Genomic DNA, 23,674 nt, shown 5'->3' on the forward strand with positions numbered 1-23,674 from the left:
GATTGATTACCCCTTTTCCACGGTAGACTAATCTATGAACGTTTCATCTATTAACTGTTCATTCGAATTACAAAATGCAATAACCACATCTGTCAACCTATGAATTGATTAGTGAACTAGAAAATTTTAAACATATTGAATGATGTTGGATTAAGAGTATCACTTTCATAAATATTCAGCAAATCAGCTCAAATGCTTTGAAGGAGATGTTTAACTTAGTAACTTAGAACGTAATATCTGGTAGGTCGACCCTTATACAACGTAGAATTTCTAAAATTTTAGGAAGCGATTGACTGCGTTCCGCTTTATTGCCTTTCGATTTTCAGAAATGTCATTAGTTTTCGTGGTCGTCAATGGATGTAAGTGATGTGTAGCAGAGTTATGTAGGGCTGAGACAAAGACTTATTTGTTATGGATTAGGGTTAAAATTGAACTCTAGGTTACTAGAAAACTCTATTATCTCTAGATATTAGGGGTGAGTTGGGAGGAGTGGGACAGAGTTTTTATTTTGCTTCACTTCTATAATTTAGACTTACCAAGAGTGCAGCTCATAAAATTGATTATTTAAGATATTCGAAAGCTATGTATGCGTTTGCTGAATATATAAATAAACTGTTCAATAATAACTTATTAGAAGACATCAATGTTTTAAATTATGACTAAATGTTTTCATCAAAACTTTTTAGGAAATAGACATTTTCAGAAGCTTAAAGATACCTGAAGTTCATAAATGTTCAAACAGCAATTATAAGAATTGAAAAAAAGTCATTTTTACATTTCAGTACACTGTTATAACCAGAGGTTCCAGACGAGTGAATATATTCCCCCTAAGGTGAAAGCATGGTGACCAAGGGTGCCATACTGGCCAGGAAGTAAAGCAGAGGTGCGAAAGTAGCAGACAGTCGTAGACAGGGGTGCCAAAACAGCAAGCAATCGCTAAATGACTTGCTGGCGCATGCGCTTCCGGCATACATTCACCATTCAACCACTTCAATATGGCGGACGAATGATAGGTTGCACTACGCGTGGCTTCTACGTCTTTCACATTGAATGAAGTACACTATTGGATTAAATCTCAACTTTTGTAGGATAATTCTTTAAAATAACAAGTAAGTACAGCTTTTGATCACTTTGTAGCTTTTAGGGCTTTCAAACATAGTTAAAAGTACGTTTAATGCTTTTCAGTTACCGTTAGTCCGTTACGATACCGTAGTACCGTTAGTTGTTTATTTTCAGGTTAGCGTTACTGTCGTGAAAATTCCATCATTCAAAACGCTACAAAATGTATCTATCATTATTTTCTTGAGTACTCGATAAGCAACATTTAATCACCGAAATATTAACCGCAATGTTATTTTCAATAATCAACAAGTGAGAACCTAAATAAAAATGATTCGTGTGCTTTGTGTAGCGAGCGCAAAAAATAAAAAAGAAATCTCTCTCCGTCTATCTTTTTCTTTTGCTTTTTCGTTCAAGTGTTTGAATCATTTCCTGTTAGCGGTTATTCGATAGTGTTAGGAATTTCTTTAAATTTTTAACTGTCGAAAAATTTTATGCGCATTTTATTTTATTGTTATTTTGATTGAAATTTTGAACGTTTGAGAAACGATTTTGTTTTTCCGTAACTTTAATATCCCAGAATATTTTTGGCTGTTCATGTAAATAATTCATAAGTACATCTACACTTTACTTTCAGTGCGGTTATTTCTCACAAATGATCATTAACTTAACTATGATTATTCAAATAATTACTCGTCTTTAACTTTAAATATATTTGTGACAACTCTTTGATACCAAATAAAGTCTGTAGATATTTATTTTTTATTCATTTTTAATATTACTTTGTAAAAAAAAAACTCATCAGTACGCAGAATTTTCACAAGTTTTTTACCGCCCCGAGAGTTATTATAATTATTATTATTTATTTCATTTATTTTTAAGAAAAGGATAAAAATTTCACAGGTCCGCAATGTTTTTCATTTGTTTTTACCGACCCGTGGGTCAAAAGAGGTTGAGAAACACTGATGTAGAGAACGATCAGATGAATTAAAGCAATGAGCACTTCTTAACTATGTTGAAAACTCTGAAATATGGTCAAATGCTGTAATTACAAGTTTTAATCATTTCCAGTACTGAATTCATGCAATGTGAAAAGTGTGCAAAACGTAGACTATCATGAATCAAAACAAAACTATTAAAAAAAGAAAAATACACAACTGTATTCAAAAACGCACACAATACGGGGAAGGGGGGGGAGGATCTACAGTAAGGGTGCCATTTCTCTCTCCGAAGGTTCATTCTTTTCACCCCGGCTGCCTATTTTTTAAAAGGTGCCTGTTTTTCCCCCTAGTTAAAGGTGCAATTTCGGCTCCGTATTAGGTGCCGCTGGTGAACAAGCGTTTCACCCCTGAAAGGTGCCGAATGCAACCTGTAGTTTTAACAGTGTAGACATTCTAGTATTGTAGAGCTGAAATAAAGTGGCAGCCTTTATAGTGATTTAAAAAAATTAAAAAAAAAACTAAAATAATGGATTTTTTATGAATTTCTTATTATCACCATAATACTCCAAATAATTGAGTTGCGGATACAAATAATTGCGAATCGGATACAATAGAATGAGTTGTTTGTTAAATAGGAAAAAAAACGATTTCTTGAAAGTATGGTTAAATTGTTCGAAGTTCATTGGAAGATAGTTTTTTGGAAAATGTAACTGACGTTGCAAAATGTTCAAAGAGGCATAATATGTATCCAGGAAAATAATTTTTTACACTTTTGTGAACGTTTTATAAAGCTTGAAGGAAGTGAAAGTTTTGATAGCAATTCAAAAAGAGAAAAACTTTCTATAGTAAAAGTTTTTTTTTTTTTTTTTTTTGAATTTCTTACTATTATCATGACATCCCAAATAGTTTCTATGCAATAGGAACCAAATTCAATAAAATGTGTTTGTTACTAAACAGAAAAATAAAAACTGATTTCTTGTAAGTATGGATAATCGTTTAGTTACAGCTAATTAGCAGGTTCTGTAAAGAATTTATAGAACTCATTTTATTTTTGAAAACCCTTATATATAGAACAATTTATATTTTACAAAAACCACCTGGCATTGAAAAATGTTCAAAGAGAGATTATAGGTATGTAGGAAAAGCAATTTTTACATTTCTGTGAAACTTACAAAGCTGACAGGATGTAAGAGCCTTTATAGTAATTTGAAAAAAAAAAAAAAGTAAGTAATAATGGACCTTTTATGAATTTCTTACTATCACCGTGACACCCCCAAATAATTTATATGCAAAAGGAACCAAATACAACCGAATAAAAAAGCCTGATTTCTTGAAAGCGTGAGTAATTGTTTAATCAAAACTCATTAGAAGGTACAATTTTATAGGAAAAGACTGATGTCTAAAAATGTTCAAAGAAAGATTACAGGCATCCAGGAAAAGCCATTTTTAAATTCTTGTAAATTTTTTCTTGAAGGTGACAGGAAGTAAACGCCTTTATAACAATTTGAAAAAGAAAAAGAAGAAAAAAAGTTTCTATAGCAATGGATTTTTTTAATGAATTTCTTACTCTCACCATGATACCCCTAAAAAACTATGCAATAGGAACTAAATACAATGTAATGAGTTTTTTACTAAACAGAAAAGAAAAATTGATTTCTTGAAAGCATGAATAATTGTTTAATCAAAACTCATTAGAAGGTACAATTTTATAGAAAAAGACTGATGTCTAAAAATGTTCAAAGAGCGATTATAGGTATCCAGGAAAAGCCATTTTTACATTTTTGCAAATTTTTTCTTGAAGGTGACAGGAAGTAAACGCCTTTATAACAATTTGAAAAAGAAAAAGAAGAAAAAAAGTTTCTATAGCAATGGATTTTTTTAATGAATTCTTTACTACCATCATGATATCCCAAATATGCAATAGGAAATAAATACAATGTATTAATGAGTTTTTTACTAAGCAGAAAAGAAAAATTGATTTCTCTAAAGTATAGATAGTATTTTAATTTAAACTTATCAGAAGGTACAGTTTTATAGAAAAAAGACTGATGTTGAAAAATGTTCAAAGAGACATTGTAGGTATCCAGGAAGAGCCATTTTTATATTCCTTCGGATGTTTCATAAAAGGGACAGGATGTAAAAACATTTTAGTAATTTGGAAAAAAAAACGTTTCTATAGTAATGGATTTCTTTATGAATTTCTTACTATCACGATGTAACTCAAAATAATTGATATGCAATAGGAACCAAATACAATAGAGTGAATTTTTTATTAAACAGAAAAGAAAACCAGATTTCTGGAAAGTATGGATATTTTTTGAATTAAAACTTATTAGAAGACACAATTTTGTAGAAAAAAGACTGTTGCTGAAAAATGTTCAAACAGGGGCGATAGGTATCCAGGAAAAGCCAGCTTTATCCTCCTGCGTATTTTTCATAAAGGTGACAGGAAGTAAAAACCTTTACAGTAATTTGAAGAAAAAAAAAAGATCTATAGTAATGGATTTCTTTATGAATTTTTTACTATCACCATGATACCCCCAAATAATTGATATGCAATAGGAAATCGCTTCTCCATCCCTCCAAATGTTGTTCCCGCTGAGCACATTCATGAGTTACTAGTGGGCGCGACATCTATGCGGGGTTATGGGTCATATCAACGGCTCTTTCGCGTCACTGACTACACCCACGGATCACTACTAAGGGGTTCAACTCCGGCTATTAAACAGTCACGTGCGTTCATTTACATTTCCGTTCATTTTCGAAATATGCCTCAAAAACATTAGACGATCTTTCCTTATTTCGAGACATGTTACACTGTAACGAGACTCGTCCGCAATAATTTAGGCGTTTTCTGAAATATTTTTGGCGTTACGTTTGAGTTGTGGTGGGTAAAGCAACTGACATAGTTGTTATGTAATTTTTATGAAATCAGGTAGTTTCCAGTAAAAGCACTTGGTGTGGCAGCTTGTGACCGAGAGGCGCCGACTTTTCAATCTCCATGGGGATGCTAGGACCACCTTGACGAACGGTTTTCCTTTTTTTTTTACTTCTAAATATAACTCCTTCCTTAATCTTTCTGTAAAAAGATTCCTTTTTTTTCTCAAATTGCTTGATTTCTCAATGCTTTCATTAGCTACTTCATTTCAATTCTTGAATTCATAAAACAAGCTTGCTTTTTTTTATTAATGTTGACCCAGTAAAATTTTTAATTCATTGTACCAAATGATAATTGCAATTCATTGTACCAAATGTAATTCAATAAATAGTTGTTATTTATGTTTAATGCGAAAATAAATGGGAAAACCCAACTATATGTAATTAAGTGGGACTATAAATGTAGAAAATATTATGAATGATTATCATAAAACTCATTTTAGGGGAAAAAATTGACCTAATTCTATCATTCTTGCTAATTTATTGTTGTATAACTCCGTCTTTTAGCCTGGAAATGATTAATCTTATCCTCGAAATAATCAAACTACAATTAAATTTTACGAAGAAATTTTTGTTCAATGCGAAGTAAAAGTTATGTATTTACCAATAAAGGCAACAAGAATTAATGAGCACGATATGTAATGAATTTGAAGCCCATATATATTTTTTTAGCTTTATATTTTACCGAAATTTTTTGTAGTGTATTTAAATGTGTTTTTATATTTTGGATTGTTTATACATATATATTTGAAAAAAGGAGCAAAATTAGTACATCTGGAAGAGAAAAATGGTTACGGTAACATATGTTATACATGTTTTTTGAAGTGAAATGCAAAAGCCGTTCTATACATAAATATCTATTGAAAAGTACACGTTTCAGAAGTTTCTATCTCTTTCGTTTTGTTATACGTTGTTACATTTGCTTAGTGCCCCTTTCTTCATTTCTTCGTAATAAATTTCTTAAAACGAGTCTGCATTGAAGAACAGGAGGTCAAACACACTACTGACAAATATTTGCTATTGTCCATTTTTAGCAGTAGTTAGGCACTGTTTATACTGCTCATTTGAAAACTAACTATTGCTTTTTCTGGTGTTTTTTCGTTCTTTTTCTTTCTTTTTTTTCTCTCTCTTTTTGTGCGTGACATTGACCTTTCTGTTTAACAATTATAAGCATTTTTTATAACATTTTTTCTGCTTTTTTTTAAGCTTGAGCTTAAATAAAATTTAATATTATGAAGACGTGATCTGTCGTGGATAATAAGTGCAAGCTTGTAGAATAAAAGCACAATAAATGACAAAAATGCAAAATGGTTGAAAAATGAAAAATTTGTAGTTGCAGCACTTTACCTGCCCACGGCAATAGATTTGTTTTCATAATATAGCAACTGAATCTTTTGTCCTTTACTGATTTTGTTCCCTTGTTTCTTTCAGGCGCTTCGGTACGAAGTGTTCGGGTTGCGCTCAAGGAATTTCACCAACAGACCTTGTCCGCAGGGCGCGGAATAAAGTGTTTCATCTCAAGTGTTTTACATGTCTGGTGTGTCGAAAGCAGTTGTCCACCGGCGAAGAACTCTACGTTCTCGACGAGAACAGGTTCATCTGCAAGGAGGACTATCTCAGCAGTAGGCATAGCCAAGGTAAGAAACATTTCCTTTTCTTTAAGTTCCGTCCTTAGCCTGGTAATGAATATTATTATATGTTTCCTTGTCCTTGAAACGAAATAATGATCATTAGAGTGTTTTACATTTTCGTGATTAGAGTTGCTGAGACTTCGTTGTCAGGAATCAACTTTTAGAAGCACACACAGAAATGAAATCTTTTTTTTTTAAGAATTAAATGAAATAATGATCATTCGAGCACTTTAAATTTTCTTTATTAGGCCTCCTATACATGAGACAATTTAGTTGAATTAACTTTCAAATGGGCGGTTAATAGGAAGCATAACCTGATAGAAAACTGAAGGAATCTCCAAGCATCCGTCACACGAATGTCAACTCATCAGGCACACCAGGCACATGTGCCGATGCCATTCTCCTCCCGAAGGGTTGAAGCAAACGTTTTATTTGATTCAACTCATCAGGACATTGCCAAGCGTTCGTTCTATGCGTAAGTTAACTAGTTGATTTAACTCGGTTCAGTTTTAACAGCGTTGTGGAACAGCTGCTCGAACTAAATTCGGCATAGTAGAAGAAAGGTTGATTCAGCTCAGTTGATTTGTGCGTAGTAGTCCTTAGGGTTACCATCGAATGAGGCTTGGATGCTTGCAATCAACCTTTGGAAACACAAAAAAGAAAAGGCCTGACGTTTTTTGACAAAAATTATAAATTTGCTACCGGGTGCAATAAATTTTGAAAATGAGTTCAAAATCTTGAAAAACCAAATAGTAAAATATCTTCACAGTCATATGAACATGCTGAGTTAGGAGAGGATACTGGTGATTGTGTTATCTTGTAACTTCATGAACTGAATGTCATCATCTCCAGTACTATAACGCAGCCAATTTTTTTTTTTTTTTTACTAGAATAAACTTTTTCTCATCTCGCTGTTTCATCTGAGTTATATTTCGTGTTTACCTTTACCAGCGATGAGTTTTTAATTTGTGAACAAAAAGAAATGTAATACTGTGAATCACAAACATCCACGAATACGTACAAGACCTGTAATTACCATAATGTAATTTCGTAATCATAACAGTTTTTTAACGTGTGTTAAAATTTCTCCATAAACCGTTGTGACTACGGATATATACTTTACTGTTTTCAGCAAATAATCCAGCTGTTAGTTTAAAAATTACGGTTTTGCGAGCTTTTTTTTTTTTTTTTGTACTGCACTGATTCTTCTATTATCTTTTAAATATTACTTCCCTATGAATAAGAGTCATCTCATGTAACAATTTTTTTTTGTATAAGATGCATTTTTTTTAAAGTTAAATAGCGTTGTTCTCCTAAATTTATATCCCTACCAGCTTAAAAAAATAAATAACATATTCAGCACTGCAAATTTAGAATTTAGTTCACATTCAAATTTTATAATTTAGATATTTGTTTCTTAAAATACCGTTTTTATTTATGCTTCGTAATTTGTAATAACCAGTGCTGAATATGTTGTTCTTATATCAAATTATAAATATTTGTTTTAGACGTAGAAGTTTATAATTTAGTTTTACATAGAAAAATGTCTTCAGATGAAACAAAATAAATCCTATCACAGATACATTGAAATGCAAACTTTGCTCCAATGAAAATGAACTCCCTGCGGTATTAAAGCTCATTTTACGCATCTGATTCTAAATATCCGCGTAATAAAGATATAGTAGGCAAATTCCTTGCACAAAATATCTATTATAGCTCAAAATGTACCAGTTCCATTGAAACAAAATTGTCCGCTGTGAAATATTTATCGCCTCTTTATTGTCACCAATTTCAGTACGGGAAGGAACCTCTGATCTACTTTTAATTTTGTATGAGTTTGCTAAAACAAAATGCTATTTGTTTTGCTTAAATGTATACCGAAGCAATAATGGTTGTTTACTCCGTTGATTAAATATTCACAAACAATGGCCGAGATAATATTCTCTTCACTTTTGAGACTAGGGAATTCAGTATCATGACACATTTTTTCGGTATTATTCTTATGAGTTAAGAAATTTTACATTCATACGCTCTATTGCGACGATTTTTCACAAACGGCTTAAATTGTGTTTAAAAAATGTGAGCTTTAAAGTTAAAGAAAATTTTCGTCTGATACTTTTCAATTGTTTTTTTTTTTTTTTTGAGCAATCACGATTGCTTATTGTTCTCACTTGACAGTTTTGAATTCCTATGATTTTATTTCTCCCCCGCCTCCCTCTGCAGCATCACGGCCGGCCGCCTCACGATGCTGCTCCTCTAGCGAAAACCGTCTCCAGGTTGCGTCACTTACTTGCCTACACTTACATATACACCTACACGCACGCACACACACACGTACACCTACACACACAAACACAAGCACACACATGCATATATACAGACACCTACACATACACACACAAACACTTACACCCCATACCCCCACACAAACACATACACACCCATACCCCCACACAAAAACACATACACACAACTACCTACACACATGCCTACACACATACACATATCCCCCACACACATGCCTACACACGCCTATATACACGCACACACTCGTGATTGCGAAAAAACATAATAGGGAAGTTGCAACCTATTAAATGTTCATATTTTGGCTATTGAATATTGTTAATTGACCCTCAATAACAAAAAATTCACCATCGCCGAATTTCAAAACACCGTGGTTGATTTTTAATGAATTTTTAAAAATCCACGCGCAAAAGTGCGCGCTTCTGAAACGTCACGAGCCTACGTCACAGGGCGCGAATGTGCAGCCTCCCGCCGAAGATCCCTTGTTTTCGCTAGGAACATTTTGAGCGCGCTGATATTTTTATTTTTTAGAAATTCAATAATCCTTTTGAACACACTATGGAGACCGGATTCGTTAAAGCACAATCTAAATAATCTTCCTCGTGTAACATCAATGATTTTATTCCAATATTTCTGAGAGGATGAGAGGTTTAATGTTCCAGAAAAGCGAGGAGTTAAATGCGAGGAGATAAGCTTTTACGTTTCGTCTTCGAAGTCGAATGCGTGACCTTCGGCTTCTCCCCTATCGGAAGAGGGCATGACGTCACTTCCTATGCCATTTGACGTCACAAAAGCTTGAACTTTAAAAATTAATTTAAAAAAAAAACTACTTATCGTATCGGAAAAATTTTTTCACCTATGATGTTCATACATGTTACTCTGTCATATAAAAATAAAATTGAAAAATCGAAAACTTCCCTATTTGCATTCAAGATGTCAAAGTTCAAGTTAATTTTTTTTTTTGCCCCGTTTAAGATATTTTGTTGATTTTTCAGACTAGAAAACAATAAGAACACTTTCGAACCAGAACGAAAATTGTTCATTTGGAATTATATTTTCAAATTTCTAAGCAAATTTTTATTTTCAGTAGATTTCTAACTATCCGAACATTCCGACTATCCGAAATCGTTTTCAGCATTTCAGATACGGAAACTTTCTGCTATTCTCAAAATAACTAAGCACTTTTTCCATTCGTGATTCTAGTCAAACAGTTTAATTTGACCGAGAAATTCAGCAAACAATGCCTTTTATTAAGGGTACGGTCCGTACATGCTATATTAATGTACAGCACTTGTAATTAAGCTTAACATGTAAAAACGCCTTCTCATCTGCTGACACTCAACTCGCGATAATTTCAAGCCTTATATAACTCTCATATTTCTTTATCTCGAAATTTTCATTGAGTCTCAAACTCATGAGCAGGCTGTGGGCTCTCATAACTCGAACGTTTTAGCCAGTCCCATGTGACTTCGAGTTATCGAGAGTTTACTGTAATGGAATGCATTTTTTTTATTATTAAAAATTGATTTTTTCTGCTATTTCCAACATACATACAGTAGGTAATTAAAATGTAACCTTTTCCGGAAAAAATCCAATTTTCCGAATGGGGTCCGGTTCAAATTGATTCAAATACATGGAGTTCCACTGTATGTGCATATGTGTCTATGTATGTATCAATATCTATATCCATCTATCTGATTTTTTTTTAAAAGTTATTCCCCTCTTCCGTTATTTCTGTTTCAAAATTTCTTCTACCCTTATTCGAATCTGAAGGAAAAAAAAAAAGCCATTTCTGTAAGGCAATTAAATATGCTTCAACAAATAATATGCTAAAGACTTTTTTTGCTACGCCTTGAGCTCAGACAATGATAGAATATTTTCAAAACAAACTGAAACTAATCATGAAGATTAGATTGGACGTTTTACTACATCCTTTTGGATTAACTATTCTGTTTTTGCTTCGAATATATTGATATCAATGTCTAAGCTCAATCCTTAATAAAATGTTTTCAGTACAACATTTATTGTTTTCATTGCTTTTCTTTTCTTCATTACATTTTCCCCCCATTTTTGACTCTTAAGTCCTCATATTCTGTTTCAATCTATAAATGAATGGATAAATAAAACTAACTTTTTTTTATGTAAAGGGGCTAAAACTTCTTATGTTCCTTCATAGTATTTTCTTCGAAATGTTTAATCAAAAAAAAAAAAAAATGGGAGAGGAAGTTTTTCTTTTCTTTTTTTTTTTTTTTTTTTTTTTTGAGTGTACTGAAAATATTTATTAAAACTAGGACTGTGGAGTTGGAGTCGGGAGTCGACGGGTTTAAAACTCCAAAAGTCGGAGTACGATTCGGCCATTTTCCCTCTAAGTCCACCACTCTGCCAGTGCTCGCGGCGTCAAAGTTTGACTCGTACTGATTTTGGGGTAAAAAATTCGGAGTCGGAGTCGAAGGTTTTAAAATTCCCGGAGTAGGAGTCGGTCGTCTTCCCTCCGACTCCGCAGCCCTACATAAAACACAAAATACTCTGCCGCCGGCCGAAAAATTTCAAACCCAACCGTTGACTACATCCGAAGATCATTTACATTGCCTTCTTTTTTCTTCCTGTTTCATTGACTCTGGTTGATTCCTTCTGCCTTTATGATGATTCTCTCTTTTGAACTGCGTTGACCCCTCCAGAACCCAAGCGCACTGTCCATTAAGCTTAATGACCTTTGTCTGGCCTGGATACTTATTCCCTGCTTCTAACTGAGCATTGTTCTCAGCGGCACATAATTGTACTATTTGGACGCAATCAGCTTCCATCCCAAAGAATTAGAATTTTTCTCCAGGTTGGGTGGAGATGTGAGTACACTCAACCTCAAGTGATGAGGTTGAGCTTTCGATATTTCTTTGGGAAACAAACGAAAAATATGGTGCCAAGCGTACAGACCTTTATAAAGAGGACTGATGATTGAATAAGGAGGTCTTCTTAAGGATCTTTTGAAGTATTGAATAATATTTATAGTTTAAGTTTTATACGTGTAAACTTACATTTTGTTAATGAGCTGTTGAACTTATTTCCTGGATTTCTGATTTCTTTTTGAGCAGAAGAATGTCTTTGTTCTCATGGGTCACAGCAATTTTTCCTCTTATTATTTTCGTTGTTTTAATCATAAACTTTTAATAATGACTTGTGTGTGCACAACATGTCATCTGCGTTGATGTGTGTATACGAACGATATCATATAACCCATTTATATGCAGTATCATAAAGGAATATTTTCGTAAAACATATCCTCATTAAAATTTCACAATTATTTATTATTGCGACAAAGATTGTTGTTTTATAAATCGAGATTTTGAAATGTTTTGCAAGCGATGAGGTTATTATTTACCGCATTTAAATAACTCATTTAAATTTTCTAAAAGCACTGTGTTAAGTTCCTGCTCTGGCCTAAAATACTATGTAACACTGCATGAGGCCTTGAGATTACCTTACAGCACAATAGAAATACGTAGATTAATTCTCGTGACCCATTTCGAGGAGCGAACCCGGGTTATCTTGGTGAAAGCCATCGGTTCTAACCACTAGACGATACATGAGACGGGAAACTAGAACCGAAATCCATCAGTGTAAAATGACGATACACGAGACTATACTCTGGCTGTTTTACAGAGCTAAATACTTAGTAGGTCAACGAAGGTCCCTGGAATAGTCGGTACTAAATTTATGTACATGAGTTTAAATGAAATCCTTGGGTGTTTGAAACATTAAAAAAATATCTTTTTGTAATCTGTCAGCTAAACAGGGGCGTAGCGAGGAGGTGGATTTGTTAATGTATTCCCCCAAACTTAGAAATGTTCTTTTTTTGACCAAAGAAAAGAAGTAAAGCTAACAATGCCCCCTCCCCAGCTGCGTGCACAGGGGGGTGGATAAGGGACGCCTGCTGGCCCGGACCCAAGCTTGAAGCGGTATAATATTTTTAAAAATAGGCGTGACATATAGGAGCAAACAATGTTGAGTGGGCCCGGAAAAGTCATTTGTGCCGATCCCCAAAATTTCTGTGCACGTCACCCCCCCCCCCCTCCCCCGGTTTGAAATTTTACCATATGACCCTCCGAAAACTTATTCTGGATACGCCACTGCAAAGATTTTAGATTTGATAAAAGCAAAAGTTTGCGAAAAAAATTCCTAAAAATCCACTGCTCAGATCTGAAGTTGCGTCTCTCTTTTTACAACTGATGACTCGGAAGATTGATACAAGGATCTTATAACGGGGCAAACGTGTGTGACAGAAGTTCCTATCCGAGCTGCCATATTCGGGATGTCGCGTGACCGACGGGGCAGTTCACACGATCCATTGATTAATACTAGGGGTGTCGGGGTAATTAAGAGTCGCGTGGGGGCTGGGAAAGGCCACGTGCAGGTCACGAGGGGGGAGCAACCGCGGCAACCATGGCAACGCGCCCCACGACAAAACAATTGCGGCCCAGGGGCGTAAATAATTCACGAAAGACGGGAGGTAGCGAAGGGGGGAAACACGCAATACACGATGGGATTTTGGATCAAGATTTCATGAGGGGGAAGAAGCTTTCTAGGGGCTGCTCTAAAGCAGGTGGTTTTTTTCCCGACATAGATATCCAACACGAAAAGGTGGCTTTTTGTTATTGCCCTCGTTTGCGGACAGTTGTTGCCGCAGTTTTTGTTTCTTCCATTGATGAACTTTCAACCACGGACTCTCAGCTTTTCCAACTTCTTCCCTGCTATTTTGGCAGCAACAAAAAATACAACAGAGAATTTTTATGTGTACTTAACAATATTATTTATCTGTATTGTATGTCGGTTCGTTTTAATTTAACTTCAAATTCATGTAGATTCTATGCCACATAGTGAATATAAATATTATTTACAATTTTTGAAACTAATAGTAATTCAACCAAATTAATATAAAGTTATTTATTTTTACTAAGGAAGAGTCGAATATTTTTTTGATTACTACTTTATTGAAATTTTTCAAGAAGTACAACTAAATTTAAAATGTAAGTTGCACAGCTGCCCAGGAAAGGTAAACAGCAGCATCTGCAAGTTTTTCATATTTTTTTTTTATTTTATTTTATTTACTTATTTATTTATTTCTTTATTTTATTTTATTATTTTTTTTAATCTATTTTACTTAAGTTTGAGTATTTGATTTACACGGAAAATAAAGCCTGAAATTATCATCAAATTTCAACATTTTGCTAAAGTTTGTGGGGAATCAAAAACGCGTTTCTTCAACTATCTCAAAAACTTGTTTTTGTAGATACTTACCGTTAACCTGCCCACGGCAGTATGATCTCTGATATTGGTGCCTCAATAACACGAATATAATGGGGTTGTTTCCTTCCGTCAAAAGTAGTACTTTTGTCACTGAAATTGATAGAATAAGTAAAAAAAAAAAACATGAACCCAGAAAATACTTTTATTTTCCCAACAGTTATTTTTTATTTATTTATTTTTTTTTTAACTCCAATTTTTCAAACAAGGCGTGGTCTTGATAACGTCACAAATGATGCTCTTTGGCGCACCTTTCTACCGCGTTTCCACGTTATGATAAGGAAGAAGCGAATTAAAGTTGAGCTCTACGTTTGCTATCAAGCATATCGTTCCCGCACACGTGAGTAAAGATGCGAATTAAATATTTGCCCTGTGAATGGTAACACTGAATGGCATTTCATCATTCGTGATGTCATCGGCAGAAGCGTAAACAATGAAAGCGTACAGATTTAAGTAATTTTTTTTTAATATTAATTTTAAGCAAATTATTTAAAAAATAATCAGATCCTATGTTTTTAAGCATGCTCTTTCAGAAAAAAATACTTTTAAAATTTTGGAAACGACCCCATTGTAGCTTTTCCATACAACTTAAGCGTATATTATCTTTTGATCCGTAATTCAAAATTTCAACGTAAAAAAAAATAAATAAATAAAAATTAAAAAAAAAAAACAATACGAAAAAAATACATACACAGGAGTGTAACGTCTTAAAAATAATTTTTACCAGACAGTAACCTATTTAAATAATATTATAATACATTCCTTAATATGATTACAATTATAAGTTTTAAAAATTTTCCTTAGTTAAAAAGTAAATTATACTTTAGAAACTTTTACATAAGAAGACCTGCTGCTGATTTTTGTTGAGTAGACTTGTCTGTCTAGAGAATGAACGCATCCCAATTAAGAACATCTCATTTTGTTTTGTTCCCTCCCTCCTTTTTTTTTCCTTTTGGATAAGAACTTGGAAAAAAATTTCTTAGAGATATTGGCAACAGTAACTTCCTTCTACGTAATTCCAAAAAGGAAACGACTTGAAACTTTTACGTTTGTCTAATATTTGGACGTGTCCATTTTCTGTGTTTATCTACCCCAAAAACCTGTATCAGAGCCAAAAAAGTTCCATCAGTTTTTTTTTTTTTTTAATTGCTATCCACTTCAAGAAAATGTTATTAATGTCTTTATTAAGGCTAGTTTTTAACGATGTTGTGAATTTCTGAAAATGAAATCTTACTTAAATGTTTTTTAATACAAATAAACAATTTATTCACTGATCAGACTACACTACCAGTGCCCCTATCACTGCAAAAGTGGAAAATACTGCAATGGAACAAAGTTAGATAATTTTTAACAAAATAATAAATATTTTTGAACAAAGTATTGTTTAAGATTAGTTTCAAGAATTGCAAATGATTCTTGAAAAAGAGCAAACTTAAACAGTAATTTACTAATTATATTCATGTAATACTCGTCAAAATCATTCCATATTTGTTCAGACTAGTATTTTTACCAAATTGAGTAGCAAATTTAGATATACAGTGGCTTCCAAAAGTGTTCGTACACCTTGAAATTTTGTAGTAGAACAAAAATAACGCAAAACTGAATTCGAATGTGAAGTCCAATTTATTTTTGCACCATTCCTATGCCATTCTGAATAAAACCCTGTAGTTTTTTCAAAATATTGCCAGATTTTATTCTTGAAATTTGTCAAAAAACGAAGAGAAAGAGAAAAAATACGCCACAAAAGTCATCGTACACTGAAATATTTTCGAATAAATAAAATTCATGATTAAAATTATCATATTTGGTTTTTTTATTATTATTTTTGCATTGTAATGACACTGTTAAGTCATTTTCCGCTAATATTTTGTCTATTTATTCCCTATTCCTTATTGTTTTAAAATGGCAGGTATGCGTAGAAAACAACAAACACGATTCGAAATTTGATTTTTTCCCCTTACAGTAGCCATAAATTTGTTTGAAATGTCTCTAAATTAGGTAATTTATACCATTCTACAATGAAGTGCTTGACGTGTTAAGCGTGTTAAGTTAACAAAGCGTGATCGGACGTTTACAGTTACAAAAATTATGAAAAATACACATTTGAGTGCTGAAAAAGTTTCTGCAGAATTGAATGAAACATTTTACTTTTAGTTTTCACTTAAAATTGTTTGCCAAGTTCTCCGATTAGCTGGATTAAATGGGACCTCTTCCCGCAGAAATTTTCTTGTTCGTACGAAAAACAGTAAGCTTACGCTTTCCACCGTAATATCAATGATAAATAAGCTCAAAACATTTTTGGAACAACGTCTTACGTATAGATGAAAACAAATTCAACATTTTGGGTTAAATTGTTGTATAATTGTAAACAGAAGAAAAAATGAGGAATTTAATCTTAAGAACTTAGCTGGATCAATTAATCAGGACGGTGTTCTTGTGTGAGGGTGCATTACAGCATCTGAACTTGAAAAAATGTAATTTTTTGATGAAATAATGAATCATGCTGTTTATTTAAATATTTTAAAAAACAATTTTAAACATTTAGCCCAAAATTTGATAATCGGAAACAACTTTGTTTTTTATCAAGATAATGATAAGAAGCACACGTTTGCGTTTGGTGCCTCAAAAATTGTCCTTAAGCTTATAAATATCTCCTCAATCGCCTGATTTAAACTTAATGGAACATATTTGGAGATATCTGGTAGCTAGATTACGAAAATACGCCATTGAAACGAAAAGCGAACTAGAAACAGTAAGACTCGAAGAACGGCTGAACACTTACTCAGAAATTGCATAAAAAAAAGAAAGAAAGAACAAGGAAATCTATTCCCAGACGTTTCAAAGTTGTTGTTAATACTGCATGATATCTTACTAAATAATAACTTTGTAAAAAGTTAGATTATTTACTAATTTTTTGACATTTTTTTCAAAGTGTACGAAGGCTTTTGTGAGATAAAATTTCCGGCACTTTTTGGTTTTTGATTTTTTTAAAAATATGTTTTAATGTTTTATTAAAAATTTTCATGTAGTTTTGTTAAAAATATATCATACATCTTATATTCCGAAATATTAATTCTAACCAATGGATAATGGCCTATTTCATTGAAAGTCGTAGGTATACGAACACTTTTGGGAGCCACTGTAGTGTATGTTAATTTTTAAAACCGTTACATTGAGGCAATAGCTTTTGCAGCCTCTATATGGTGGCACTTTTTAAAAGGCTTTAGTAGCATTTTAGATTCTGACATAAAATAATAATGAAAAAAATCAAAGAAAATTTCACTATTTGCTCGGATAATTTACTACCCTCACGACTAGGGGCATTATCCATGCTCAAACTCTTGGCCTGATGCGTAGATGAAGTTATAAAATCTTGTTCCGGTATTCTGCAGAAAAAAAGGGCTATTAGGAGCAATTAACGGTGGTTTGGGTGCCGTACGAAGGTGGTAGTGTCACGCATTGTAGTTTGCATCTCATGCTCTTCAGTCACGATGCCTCATGAACGTGCCTGTTGTATATCTTGTAGTGCTTTATCAATGAAAATCGTCAGCTTAATTTGTTACAATTAAATGGTCAACACTCTTTTGATGACACAATTAAAAAATGCGTTTTGGTAGAAATATAGCTTCAAATGAACGAGATTATTTCGTCGCCGCTATATCATGTGTAGGTGTTTTAGTGGAAATATAGCTTCCAACTAACGGGATTATTTAGTCGATGCTATATCATAAGTAGGCGTTTTAGTGGAAATGTAGTTTCAAACAGACAGGAATATTTTGACCACACTATATCATTAGTAAGCGTTTTTAGCAACAGGTATATGTGAATTCGGACATATTTGGCTGATAAACTGCTTAAAATGTAGCATGTTTCTTGAATGATTGACTGTTGGAAATCATTAAATAATATTATTTTGAAATAAAAAAAAATGGAGCAAAAAGTTTGCTTTTCCAGCAGGTATTATTAACTTTTAATAATGCAGTTTTAAATAGCTTCGCTCCAAGTTCAGCAAATTTTTGACTCTATATTAAACTATTTGATCGTCTCTCATTAGTTAATATTTTTTATAAATAAATATTGTAAATAGTATTTTTAGTAAAGAGAACATAGTATAATAAACAGCACAGTATTTTGTTATTATTTTTTTCTTTTTTGGTTTTTCTTTTATTTAATTCTTTGATCAAAAGGATTGGATTTCAGTAATAATTTGCTTGAATTAAAAAAAGAAACTCATAAGTATTCAAAGTGTTTTTTTTTTTTTCTTTTTCTTTTTTTTTTTTTTTTGCAGTTATACACATTAATTACCGGAAGGATTGGGGTAACGTTTAAAACTCATGTACTTTACTCAAAGAAAAAGAAAAAGCAGAGACTCCTGTATGTGTGTTTTTAGCAAAATAAACACAGGAGTCATAGATAAAATGACGAAACCCAATATAGATATTAGAGTAACAATGTGAAAAATTTAAATTATTATTTCAAAGGAAACTACGGGTCTTGTTTTCCAAAATATCATCAAATATTATTTCTCAAATTATAATTTTTAATCATAATAATTACAAATTCTTTTAATGAACTTATATTGACAGTTATATTTAACATGGTGACACAATTTGGATAGATGTTTTAGCAGTTAAATGTTAACAAACGAGTAAGAAAACTATAAAACATTGCTTTCCAATAAGCTCTTTGATTAACAAAGATTTCAATTTTCTTTACAAGATTCAATACAAGAAACTTTCCGTGCACGAGCTTTAGGGGAGGGGGAAAAAAAAAGACTCAAGTGCGAAGCATTTTTTACAGAATAACTTCAACTCTATAAGAGAAAAACAGAAAAATAAACAGTGCAAGAGCGCTTGCGTCAAATGTAACCAGAAATCAGCTGTTTCATTATTTGGGAAAACAGTGCAACATGCATTTCATCCGTAATGAGTTCATTTTCACGACACATGTTTCTTCAATTAAACACGAAAACAATGAAACAGCCAGTTGTATTAACAGGTGTTATCAAAACTGCTCTTTACTAGAAACAAATGATTTTATTTGCCGAAAGGATCGTCGCTGTGTAGGCACAAGCCCGCGCATATATATACAGCTGGTTAAATCAGCCCCGTGCTTCCAGAATCCATTGAAGCCCTCATGCTGTAGCGTGCGCGACACTTACCTGTGTATGACTTGGCGCCTCATCTTGCATTACTGCAGGGCAAATCAATAAGTTCGGATTTCCTAGTTATAGATTCATATGAATCATTAAGCAGCTCTTGCCAGCACCTGTGTTTATTGCATGCCCAAGCATGCCCTTAATGAACGGATAGCGCACTTTGGTGGAAATTCATTTATCAGACAGTGGTGCTGCAGTATTGAGAAGTCGCCCATTTGCAAGTGACTCGTCGGAGTTTCCTGGCCGTGATCTGTAAAGAGAAGCACGACCGTGTAATATTTGATTGTATGCTATCGCGGACATTAATGGACAATCGTCACCGAGATGGGAATATATAATTGAATCAAAAGATTTCGATAAATCTGATTTTCGGGAGCATTTGATCTGGAGTCATACTAGCAGAAAGATGCCCAGTTGTGATAAATAGAATGAATATATAGTCTAAGGTAAAGAAAAGTTAAAATATTAAAATTTAAAAAAATGTTTCCACAATACTGGTAAGCAATACAAGTAAAGCTCTTAAACATTATTTTTCTATATTTTTTTAAATCTAAAAATCGACAAATGTGGGCCAAAGTGAAATAGGTAAAATAAGTTATTTTTCAAAATAAAAAATTGTTTATGAAAATTGGATTGTGTGGTTTCACATCAAATACGCTTCTTGCGTAATCCAATTTCACTCGAACCAGCGATTGACAAGCGACCAACTGTTACACGTCTTTATAATGGGTGAAAAACGCTGAAAATTAACGCTTTAATTTCATATTTCCGCTATATGACGTCGTGCAAAGATGGGGCAGAAGGCACCGAGATCCTAAAAAATATTTGAATTTTTCGATACTTGGTTCGACCTTTCACTCTTTGTTGTCCTCGAGGAGATGTAGTTGCAGTCGTACAGACAAACACAGACTTTAAATAGGATAGACAAATAAGCGTAATATATGAAGTTAGACAGAAGAAAATGACGGCTTTGTATAAAGTTACGGTCGTCAACCAATATTTTTACAAAAAGCTGGTTGCGAAAAATGACGAGTAGATGTAAAAATGAGGTCATAAATAAAAGTGAAAGTTTTAGACCAAAATACGACTACCTTCAAGCACTGAAGCTAAATGGACTTAAATCAGACTAGAGCCGCTTTCTAAATAGGGGCCTTAAATCAGACGCATGATAAAACTGTTGTAGTTTCTTTCAGGTTTTATTAATTAAATTTCACAAATCTATTCATATGTTTTGTTACTAAACTAGGAATATCAGTACAGAAATTTTAATACAACATAAGCCTTGACTTTTTCCAAAAAAATTTCAAAAATTGATGATTTCGTGAAATAAAGTTCAGAAAATTTTGTATATCATTAACGTTACTTATTTATAAGTTGAGAAAGCTTTTAAAAACAGGTTTTCTGCTTCATGATAGAAAAAAAAGTGCATTACTTATTCTGAAACATAAAACAGAACGCAGTACTTTTTCAACATAACGAACATAAATCAGTAGCAATTTTGGTTGTAGCTATACCACTCTTCCACCCAATTTCCATATCTCATGTCATCACAAGTGCCAGCGAAAGTGAAGGAGTAGTTACGAAATTCGAAATTTAAATGATGTAACATAACACTGGCCGTCAGTGTGGGAAAGCGGCTTCACTTTCTGAACGAGTGCTGGTCACTACGTATAGGAAATGGCCTACTTTTGCCTCCCTTACACCTGCTATTATTTACCATAAAGGTTAGAAGTAAAGGGTGCAGCAAGAGAACTGAAGAAGTTGGGTCAAGCAAGTTTGTAGTCAGACAGAAAGTCGGCTTGTTTGAATGGTAACAATGTTTGGCTTATTATCGCCTATCAAGATATTCGCACTGAATGATAAATGTTATGAATGACAAATAGTAAAATTCACGACATTGAATGCAAAAATTAGTAGAAATATAAGGCTAAGTTCCTTAAAGCTGACATGCCAAAAGCAATTGTAAAACTAAGACTTAAAAAAAAAAGCAAATCGTTAAATTTTTCTAAAATAATTTGGACTAAGCTTGTTTTCGAAACAAATATTTAAAACATTGCCAATTTTATGAAATAATTTATAATACGTTTTTTTAAAATAAATATTTAAAGCATTGCCAGTTTCTTAAAATAATTTAAAATAAGTTTTTCCTTCAAAATAAATGTTAAATATACTGCCAATTTTCTAAAATAATTTAGAACAAGTTTTAGTTTCAAAACAAATATTCAACTCATTATCAATTTTCTAAAATAATTTAGAATGAGTTTTTCTTCCTGGAGAAAAAATAAAAACTCATTCTAGGTTAAGATAAATAAATACCTTTGTGCTGAAAAGTAAAGTAAGAAATAACAACGTCAAAAACACAAACTGCGATTACTGCTGACACTTGTTTCGGCGTTAAGGCGTTCGTTGTAACGCCGAAACACGTGTCTGCAGTAATCTGCAATTTGTGCTTTTTGACGTTGTTAATTCTTACTTTACTCATTCTAGGTTATTCAAGCATATTAGCAATGTTATAAATTATTATTTTTTTAATTCATTGTCAGTTTTTTACAATAATTTTGAAAGAAGTTTTGTTCTCCTAAAGAAAATCGAACTGATGTGTGTATCACATGATTTCCTTTTACTCCAATTTAATGTAATTTCCCAATTACCGGCAATTTTAATGTGATTCAATAGTTTACTCTCTAAATATCACCAACAGAGGCCAAATTTAAACATATGAAAAAAAATCGCCAAATTTGTCGCCAAGTTGGCGACAAAACTTGGCGAATACAAGACTGTCGATATATCGCCAAGTGCCCGTCAAATAATAACACCATTTTAGTTTGCATCGAAATTAACAATGATTTCTCCCCAAAAAGGGACAAAAGACCCCTTTTGAAACACCCGAATGCAACCAAAAGGGGAGGTGCACAACGAGACCCACTAGGAGTCAATATACCAAATTTAAACTTTCTAGGAAGTACTGTTCTTGAGTTAAGCGACATACATACGCACATACTCACATCCGCATATACGCACATCCGCACATACACACATCCGCACATACGCACATCCGCCCATACACACATCCGCACATATGCACGTATACATACATACGTACATACTGGCACGAGAAAATTCGTTGTAATTAACTCGGGATTTCTCTTTACGGATATTTCGCGTGTCTATACGTTCTTAGGCATTTATCTACGTCCGGTCGAGTCGGAAAAAAAAAAAAAAAAAAAAAAACTCAATATTCATTTGGGGGTGAGTAAAATGCAAATTAAGGTCGATTTTTGAGTGAAAATTTCTTCGCGAATACAATAATTCCTTTTTTGTAAAAGGATGTAAAAATGACCAACATATTAATAATGCGTTATCTTTAAAAAAAACAAAAAATCGGTTGGCAAAATTGAAATTGATGCTTTAAAATGTTGATTAGGTGTTTATTGTAAAACTAATATGCAGTTTATGAAACATTGATGTAGAAACATCGTAGGCTGGGAAAGTTCAAAATGAAGAAAATAATCATTGAATAGCAAGAAACGTGCATAATCTGTACAAAATAAAATGATTTTAAAAATCATAACAAAAGAATGAATGTGTTAGAAAAATACGTACACACGACAACAACATTATAAGGTCTTGTGGGCTGAAGAACTTTTGCATGTAACGAAAACGCATGTGTTCGATACATCACAATATACGAAATTAATTTGTATCTTTGTTTACAACAGCCTTTGGAATATGGCTAATGAAGAATAATTTTAAAAGTCCATTTCTATTTAGTTATCTAATGTTAACAGAATTAATTTTTTCAATAAAGTATTCTCCTTCCTTTTAACCAAAATACAATCGAGTCCCGACTTAAGCGAGGGATGCGTTCCACGAACTCTCTCTCGCGCAAGTCGAAATTTCGCGTTGTAGAGAATAGTATGTCGAATTTTTTATTAACATGGCCAATTAGTTTAGATATTTTTAAACAATCCTCAAGCTGTTTTAGACCACTTCTGAACTATACATTACCGTTTCTTAGATAAAAAGCTGAATTTTTATTGTATTAAAAAAAAGCTGCATTATTCAACATAAAATATTGTTACAATGCACAAAATCAATGACACTTTGACTCTACACTGCGAGCTTTATCGTAAAACTAAGGTCTGGACTTATTCGAAACGCTTTTTCTTGACTTTCAATTGTACACATGGAAGATTCACTCATACCTAATTGACGTGCTACCTTCGATCCACTTTTTTCAAGCGTATCAAGGATCTTTACCTTTTCTTAAATTGCCTCAAGCTTTCGCTCTTTCTTTCCATCTTAACAAACTTTAGACGAAGCATCGTGCCTAGGTGCTACAATAT

The 23,674-nt window shown here is 33.0% G+C and overlaps 1 protein-coding gene across 1 annotated transcript in view; it reads left to right on the plus strand.

Moving 5' to 3' along the window:
• LOC129222526 (LIM/homeobox protein Lhx5-like) overlaps positions 1 to 23,674 on the plus strand; it is a 163,626-nt gene that overhangs the window by 79,700 nt on the left and 60,252 nt on the right. The window contains exon 2 of the mRNA XM_054857037.1: positions 6,369 to 6,574. Within this exon, the coding sequence (XP_054713012.1) occupies positions 6,369 to 6,574 (206 nt within the window). The remainder of the gene's footprint in view (positions 1 to 6,368; positions 6,575 to 23,674) is intronic.

The sequence above is a fragment of the Uloborus diversus genome, chromosome 5, assembly GCF_026930045.1.
Source record: "Uloborus diversus isolate 005 chromosome 5, Udiv.v.3.1, whole genome shotgun sequence".
NCBI lineage: Eukaryota > Metazoa > Arthropoda > Arachnida > Araneae > Uloboridae > Uloborus > Uloborus diversus.